General features: G+C 54.0%; 1 protein-coding gene across 1 annotated transcript in view; it reads right to left on the bottom strand.

Moving 5' to 3' along the window:
* Nucleotides 1-8,690, bottom strand: part of ITGA5 (integrin, alpha 5 (fibronectin receptor, alpha polypeptide)) — a 24,463-nt gene extending 15,773 nt beyond the window's left edge. Inside the window, exons 1-2 of the mRNA XM_011930448.1 lie at nucleotides 8,199-8,690; nucleotides 1,371-1,501 (exon numbers count right to left, since the gene is read on the bottom strand). Coding sequence (XP_011785838.1) covers nucleotides 1,371-1,501; nucleotides 8,199-8,563 — 496 coding nt within the window. The 5' untranslated portion in view covers nucleotides 8,564-8,690. The remainder of the gene's footprint in view (nucleotides 1-1,370; nucleotides 1,502-8,198) is intronic.
* Nucleotides 8,691-8,702: the final 12 nt, after the last annotated feature.

Below are 8,702 nucleotides of genomic sequence, written 5' to 3'. Positions count from 1 at the left end.
GGGTTTCACCGTGTTAGCCAGGATGGTCTCGATCTCCTGACCTCGTGATCCGCCCATCTCGGCCTGCAAAGTGCTGGGATTACAGGCTTGAGCCACCGCGCCCGCCAAATTTTTATTTTTTAAACTGGGTCTTGTTCTGTCACTCAGGCTGCAGGGCAGTGGGGCAAGTACCACTCATTGCAGCCTTGGCCTCCCCACCCAAGTGATCCTCCCACCTCAGCCTCCCGAGTAGCTGGGACTACAAGTGCTCACCACTATGCCTGGCTCATTTTTTTTTTTTGAGACAGAGTCTTTCTCTGTAGCCCATGCTGGAATACAGTGATGTGATTTCAGCTTACTGCAACCTCTGCCTCCTGGGCTCAAGTAATTCTTGTGCCTCAGCTTCCCAAGTAGCTGGGATTACAGGCAAGTGCCACCATGACTGGCTAAGTTTTGTATATTTAGTAGAGATGGGGTTTTGCCATGATGGCCAGTCTGGTCTCAAACTCTTGGCCTCAAGTGATCCACCTGCCTCAGCCTCCCAAAGTGCTGGGATTACAAGCATGAGCCACTGCGCCCGGCCCTGTCTAATGTTTTTGGTAGAGACAGGGTCTCACTATGTTGGCCAGGATGGTCTTGAACTCTTGGGACCAAGTGATCCTCCTGCCTCAGCCTCCCAAAGTGCTGGGATTATAGATGTGTGCCACTGTGCCCGGCCTCTCCGGTTTTTATTTCTGGAGACAGATGGCCCTAGTTCATAACCTCACTCCAATGTTTGCTAGCTGTATAACCTTGGATAAGCTACTTAACCTCTGTCTCCTCACTTAGAAAATGGGGATAATAATACCTTATATAGTTGTTGAAAGGATTAAGTGAACTAATACATGTAAAGTGTTCACAACTGGGCCTGGCACGGAGCAACTGATAGCTGTTAGTCTCTGTCTTCCTCCCATCCATCTGTGTCTACTCAGACCTTGAGCTCCTGAGGGCAGTGGCTTAGTCATGTTTCAACCCCTGCAGCACCAGCACAGTGCCTGTCATGCACTGTCACTTAGTCAGTACTTCGTTAAAGCAACTGAATAGTTTGTGCAACATTTTCCTGTCTTTGTCTGTGTTACGGCCCTGGCCTCCCAGAGTTGTGGGTGATTCAGGGGAAATGAGAGCCACATGTTTCTGAATCATGCCCGTCCTCCTTGGGCTGGGCTGGAAGGGAGCGTGGAGTGAGTGCCATGGGGATCCACTGTAAGCAGCTGGAGCACCAGAGCTGGTGCTGAGCGGTCACGTGGCCGGGGGTTCCAGCAGGCTCCACCCCTCACCCCAGGCCCCACCCAGGCCTTGCCCCCAGGCTGCAGTCCCACCCCACAGTCCCTCTCTGAATTTCACTGGCCTACCTTTGCTGTCAAATTCAATGGGGGTGCACTGTGTGGGGCTGGCGCCCCAAGGACAGAGGTAGACAGCACCACCCTGCAGCACTCCTGGCTGGCTGGTGTTAGCCCGGGGCGCTCCCACCAGCACACTGACCCTGTGAAGGGGAAAAGAGAGGCAGTTCAGGATGGCTCCTAGCTCTTCATTGGTGTCTGGAGGCAGGAAGGACCCAGACCTCTAGGCTGGGGCTGGCTGGGGGTGGAGTAGATGCCCCCTGGGTTGTATTTATATCTCAGAAGATGCCACAGATGCCAGAGGCACAGGCTGGAGTCAGGCGGTCCCCATGTGCCGCTGTCACTAACACAACCCCCTCCTCCTCCCGCCATTCTCTGTCCTCTCCTACCTTCCCCTGTTCATGAAGAGAAGACGAACCAGAGTCAATTCCCAGAAGGGGAAGGGGGGCCAAAGCCTGTACCCCGGCTTCTCCCTCTCCTGTATGTACCTGCTGAGATCAGATGTGCAGCCTCTGGAACCCCAAGGTCCTGTGGAGCCTCAGGGTCTGTCATCTCGCCTATATATTCTCCTCCCAAGCCAAATCCCCTCCCTGGGCCAAGACCCAGGCATCCGGCTGCCCAGCCACCCAGCCTTGGGGCGTGTAGGAGGAAAATGTGAGTCTTGGAAATCAGGCAGCAGGAGTGGAGAGAGGAGCTGGAGGACAGTGAGAACAGATTGTTCCACTGGGCCTGGGCCTGCCCTCACCCCGGCCCTGGTGTGGACCTCCCCTTCCTGGCTGGGTCTCTGTCTCAGCCCTTGAACCCCTTTCCCATAGACCACCCCCAGCTGACTGAATTGAGTCTTCTGTACCAGGGGCCTAGTTCTGGACATAGTGCCTCCGTTCCCCCTGAGACGAGAAGTTTGCCTCTGTTGGAGGTCCTATGTAATGGGATGGTCATAGCTAAGGGGCTGGGCAGTCCTCCTACCGACAGCTCTGCCTCATTCATCCCTCGGTCCCTTGCCTCCAAGACTTCCACACAGCTCTTGGCTCTCTTGGCTTTCCCCTAAGGGTCTCCTGCCAGGACTTGTATCTGGCTGCCTGGGCAACTCGACCCAGCCTCTGGACCAGTGCCCCTGCCAGCGTTGGCCTCTGCTCTGCTCCATGTCTGCCTTTGGCACTGCTTCTCAATCTCTCTGTCCCTCTGCCCCTGCGAATGCTTGCTCTCTCGGTTTTGGTTTTTGGATCCTATCTCTCTATCTTAGATTTTACATTTCTCCATCTCTATTGGTTTCTGTCCACTTTCAGCTTTCAGCCCGTCCAATACCTACCCCTTCCCTGATATTTGAATACCTTCCTCAGCTTTCTCACTAGGCAAGAAGGCCCAAAGCGAGGGATTATGGTAGAGGTTACAAGAGCTGGGGGTATTTTCCAAGAAGACCAGGTATACTGAGGCAGGGAGGAGTGGCCCAGGAGGTATAGGGGATGGAAGCAGCAGAGAGGGCAGTTCTGAGGGGACGGAAGTGGGGAGTGAGGAGGGGTCTGTGAGGGCCAGTGGTGAGAATGGAGGGGAAAGAAGGCAGGGTCCAGAGGAATAGGAGATGGGTAGGCTGAAGAGGGAGAGCTCCTGAAGTTAGGGGGGTGGGGAGGGGAGGTGCCAGTCTCCGTTACTCTGGGGACAGGAAATGTTTACTGCCTGTGGCTTCCTGTCTGTTTCCAACCTCTCACTTCTCCGTTTGTCTCCCACACCCCCACCTCCCTGCCAGGCCCCACCCTTCTCACTCAGGCCTGACATCCAACTGGGGGGTCTGGCTGCGCCACCCCAGGGCTAGGTGAGGTGAGAGGAGTAGACCCCTCTCTCAGCAGGGGCAGCCCCCAGAGAACTTGGTTGCTGCCTTCAGGCTCTAGAAAGCAGAAAGGGCCACCAACCTGAACTAGACCAGAACAGTAGAGGTACAGGAAGCAGTGAAAGGAGCGCTGGACCAGGAGCCAAGAGTTCTGGTTCAGGCACTAACTGTGGACTTGGGCAGTACCCTCTCCCTCTTCCTCTGGGTGAAGAAGAGGTTATCTCAAAGTTTTCCTGGATCTCCGGGCTAAGGCCAAGGGACCCTATTCCTGTTCCCAGTTTGTCCAACACCTACTGCTCCTGGAGAGGAGCTGAGCCTGACACTTCTGGGGTGGCCTGAGGAAGTAGCCTGGAGTTTAGTACGTTGCCAGACAGAGCGTTTACAAAGCTTGTAAAGCCCGCAAGTCAGGGCCATATCCATTCCGGCTGTGTGATGGTTCAAGATACCTGGCATGCAGGCAAGTGACACAGACCCAGGCCTCCTTTCCTCCTGCCACACTACCCATGGCTTATACCTGGAGAGTCAGTGGCCCTTCCATCCCAGCAACCTTAAGTCAATCCAATAAATAGTGCCTCCCCTGCCAACATGCCAAGTGAGGTGACTGGCGCCAGGGATGGCGTGCAAGCTAGTTTCTCTTTGTTTTCCCACATCTTGTTCCTGCTTCCTAAATCCTGCAGCAGTCGGGCACTTTTAGGGGTCTAAGAAGTTAACAATGAAGGGTCCGTGGGCTATTTTCAAGATTTCAGAAAGGCTAACGGAAATCATGCATTTACCAGATAAGGTGGCCTAGGCTAATTAAAAGTGTATTTGCTTTTGGCTGGAATTATATCAACTTATGTGGGAACCTGGTTATCTCATGCTGGTCAGAAACTCTGATTGGCAGCTTTAGATGTTTTTGGTTAATAAAAAACGAGAAAAGCATCGGACACGGTGGCTCACGCCTGTAATCCCAGCATTTTGGGAGGCTGAGATGGGCGGATCACAAGGTCAGGAGAGGAGTTCCAGACCAGCTTGACCAACATGGTGAAACCCTGTCTCTACTAAAAATACAAAATTAGCCGGGCGTGGTGGCGCATGCCTGTAATTCCAGCTACTCAGGAGGCTGAGGCAGGAGAATCTCTTGAACCCGGGAGGTGGGGGTTGCGGTGAGCTGAGATTGCGCCATTATATCCCAGACTGGGCAACAAGAGTGAAACTCCATCTCAAAAAAATAAAAAATAAAAATAAAAAAAATGAGAAAAGGAATTCATTATTTCTTACTAAATGCAGTTTGGCAGGTACACTCTTCTGAAATAGAGTCTGAGAGAAGAAATAATTGCCATAATTTATTCTGAAGCCTCAGAAATGGAAGGGTTGGTCCTCAGAGACACAGACTACCACAGCTAGAAGGCACTGTAGAGAGCACCCACTGCTTTTAAGACTTTACTGTAGGTGCCTCCGGCCACATGGCATAAAGGCAGGCTGGCCTCGTTCTGACACTCCTTAAGAAAAAGTTCAAAGCTGCTCACCTCGTCCCATGTTCTCATTCTGTAGATGGGAAAACTATCTCAGAGGAGTTAAGTAATGTGCTTAGGTCACTCAGAATCCCTCCCAGAATATGAAGCAGAAATCAGGAATCCTGATTTCTAGGACAGCATTCTGGTCTACCCCATTGCCAACTGATTCCCTCCTCTCATATCTGCTGTCTCCCCAGCTTTTGATTAACCAAGCCCCAGTTCAATACTGGGTTACTGTTTGACTCTGTTGGCCTGACAAGGTCAGGGGTGGAGAGCAGCAAGTGGACCAGTGCCCAGCTCCTACAGCAGCATGGGCCAGGCCAGAGGAGGACACCTGGTTTGGGGTCCCCCAGTGCATTCACAAGGGGTATGTATGATTGGCTGGGGAAGAACAGCTGTCTCCACTTGTGGCAGTTGCAGAAGGAAACAAGGGGCTGAGCTGAAACTGGCCTGCCTTTCAAGCTTTCAAGTGTCCTGGGCCAAGTCACTGTCTCTCTTCAAGCTTTGGATTCTCTGGCATAAAATGATGGATTTCCCTTGAATGTTTCCTAAACTAACTTCTGGTTCAAGATTTCTATGACTCCTGAAGCCTCAGTTGTTTTTATTTTTTGTTGGTTTGTTTGCTGTTTTTTTGAGATGGAGTCTCGCTCTGTCTCCCGGAGTACAGTGGTGTGATCTCAGCTCACTGCAATCTCGGCCTCCCAGGTTCAAGCGATTCTCCTGCCTCAGCTTCCCGAGTAGCTGGGATTACAGGTGCATGTCAGCACACTTGGCTAATTTTTTTATTTTTAGTAGTGACGGGGTTTCACCAGTTTGGCCAGGCTGGTCTCAAACTCCTGACCTCACGTGATCTGCCCGCTTTGGCCTCCCAAAGTGCTGGCATTACAGGCGTGAGCCACTGCGCCCGGCCAGCCTCAGTTTTTATATATCTAAAAACGGGGCAATAATGCTTCCTTGGCTTTAACACAAGGATTTTTGTTACAATCCAATGGAAAAATCGATACGAAAGTGCTAAAGGAATATAAGAGACTATTGTTACTATCACCAGTATAAGCAAATACTCAAAGCAAGTAAGAAATGGGGGAGAACTTAAAGAACTAGGCAGTAGCCAGGAAGGAGAGAACCAGAAACAGAAACAGCTACCCCATAAAAACCATGCTGCCCATCTATTGACCACCCTCTGCAGACCAGGTTCCTTTTGTATATGTTTTCTCATTTAGTCCTCAGAACTCCGTTAGTTAGGTGTCTGATTTTCACGGGAAGACCAGGCTCCAAGAGCTTAAGTACCTCACCCTAGGTACCAGGGTACCACACAAAAAACTAGTAAGTAGTGGGGACTCACACCTACCTCTGTCTGACTTAAAGCTTTGCCCTTTCCTACTATCTAACTGCTTTGGTGCTCACCCTGTCCTTTAATGCGGTTTTGGTGTTCACCAAGAGAGGCGATGCAGGAAGAACAAGAACACTGAGGCTGTCCCTCTTTGGCAATGGCCGTAGGTGAGGGGCTATGTTTGTCTTGTGTTGTGGGGAGCCGGGTGAAGGCCTAGCTGTGGTGGGAGGAGGTCACTGGGAAGGCAGAATGTTCTACTCTAAGAGGGTATTGTAAATAGGAAATGAGAGGGAAGGAGTGCAAGCTGGACACCTGGGTTCTCTTGGGAGGGGAGATGAGCAGAAGGGGAGGGGAAAGGGATGAGAGCTGGGTCCTGTTTTAGAAGAGGACTTTAGGGACTACAGGATCAGGCCAGGGGCCAGACAGACACCTAGGGGACCAGGAATGTGTGAAGTCCAGATGTTTTAGAGGAGTGTTTTAAAGGGAAATTTAGGAGAGGTGGAGAGTAAAGAGAAGGTTAAATGCCAGACAACTAGATACTCTGATCTGCGGGAGGAGACCTCATCTCCTTCCTCCCTCCCTCTTTTTTACTCCATTAGGGCTGTGATAAGAAGTTGGAGGGAACCTGGGGGAGACCAGGCCTGGCAGAGGCTCCAGGCCAGGGTGATGCAATGGGGTTTGGGCAAAAGGCCAGGGGGGTGGGGTGGGGGTTGGGTGGGGACATTGAATAGCCCAGAACCAAATGCCCGGGCCTAATCATTTTTCTTTTCTCCCATCCCCAAGTCCTCCAGACAAAGGAGAATTTGCCTTTCTCCCCAATTGTATTAGCTAGATTAACCCCTTTTCTCCAAAAACCATAGGGACTGAGTAGAGATCAGTTAACTGTCTCATGTGTAAAAACAGGTCACTTCTGACAGAATTCCCCTCAAACTCTGAGATCCTGGGGGTGGGGTGGGGGTGAGCAGTAGGAAGCTCCCAGCTCAGAGATGTAGAAGAAAAAGGATTACACCAGTCATTGTGGAGGACCAGGAATCTGGCATCTGTGGCCTAGCCCAGGAACAACCACCTACCTCTTTTGCTTCCCAATCTCCCCCATCCCACATTTAAACAGACACCCTTGGTTCTAATGTTGCTTCCACTCTAACTCCTGTTTCCTAAGCCTGTCAGCACCCCATTTTCTAGGCATTCGGGGTCCGGGTCTGCTTATCACTCTGCTGAGTTGGGAATAAGGATCCTCCTTTGAGACTTCCAGGGTCCTGAGTCCTTCATTCTGACGTTCTTGGCCCCACGGAGCCGGCGTCTCCCCAGCTTCCGACCCCAGCCCCAGAAGTCCCGGTCTCAGCACAGCTCCAGCCGACCAGCTACAGGAAACCAGCTTTTCTCTTCCTCCCAAGAGCTAGAGGAAGAGGGAAACTGCCCACCCCCCTTCAGGCGCGCACACACCCCTCCCGACACATCCCAGCACCCGCCCTTGGCTGAGTTCGCCCCCAGCCCCAGCGCCCCCATTGCCAGGGTCCCCGCACTCGCCCCTAGTTCTCGGATCCCCTCGCCTGAACAGAGAATGGGGGTGGAGGGAGGAGTAGGAGAGAGAGGAGAAAGGAGAGGGAACCGCCGTTCCTCTCTCGGGTCTTCCCCAGCCTGAGTTGAGGGGGGGAGGGGAGGATGAGGCTGGCCCCCATTTAACCTTCCGACCCCCTCAGTCTCTGACTTTCCTCCTGCTACACGTAGTTCATTTGGCTTCTACCCGTTCTCTCGCCGCACAATGGCCCCTACGGATCCCGAGATCTCCTGGAGCCCCCCAAAAGCCCTTCCCGGCCTCTGCGCCCCCACCCGCCTCAGGTCCCAGCAGCCCACAGACTTCAGCCAGAGACCCTCAGCTCTCCATTCACGCGCTCTCCTCTCTCTTGGCCCGGAGACCCCTGCCCAGACTTCTCCAGCTCCGTGTCCTCTCCCCACCCGACACATGTCTCCCCACTGATCGCAAACGCCAGGGCCCCTCCTCACCCGCCACGGTGCCCTCCCTACTCCAGCACTGGCCCCCAACTTTAGCGCGGGCCCCCAACTGCAGCTCTAGTCCTTCCAAACTCCACCCTCAAACTCAAACTCTGGTCCCCTCCAGACCCCAGCCGCGCCCCCAGTCTCCAGGCGGCTACCCCACCCCCATCCCGTCGCCAGCCCTCCTCACTCACCCGTCTGTTCCCGGCCGGTAAAACTCCACTGAGAATCCGAAGAAGGAGCCCGGGGGCCCCGAGAGCACTGCTGGGGCCTCCGCGTCAAAGTTGAAGCCCCCGACCCTGGGTGGCGGCGGCAGCAGCAGCAGCAGCAGCGGCAGCAGCGGGGGTCGGCGCCGGGGGCCCCAGCGCAGCTGCACGGCGTGGAGAGGGGACTCTGGCGTCCGGCTCCCCATAGCGCCCGCTCTTCCCTGTCCTGGGGCCACCGACCCGGAGCCGCTTCCTAAACCTCCCAGAGGCGAATGACTCAACGCGGGGAGGAGTTTGCCAAACTCCCGGCTGAGCCCTCCCCCCGCCTGCCGAGGGGGCTGCCGGGGGGGCATTCCTGGGTCCCTGGAACTCTGAGCCCGCGTCCCCCACCCCTAAGGGGCGTGGGGGGAGGCGCACCTCTCCAACCCCCTTTCTTTAGCCCCAGCTGGAAGCCGGTCGTCTGGACTGGGTTAGATTGGGCGGGTTTGGGTT

This window comes from Colobus angolensis, unplaced genomic scaffold, assembly GCF_000951035.1.
Source record: "Colobus angolensis palliatus isolate OR3802 unplaced genomic scaffold, Cang.pa_1.0 Scaffold87, whole genome shotgun sequence".
NCBI classification, from domain to species: domain Eukaryota; kingdom Metazoa; phylum Chordata; class Mammalia; order Primates; family Cercopithecidae; genus Colobus; species Colobus angolensis.
Note: the sequence above shows the minus strand (reverse complement) of the source record. Positions and strands in the feature narration are given on the sequence as shown.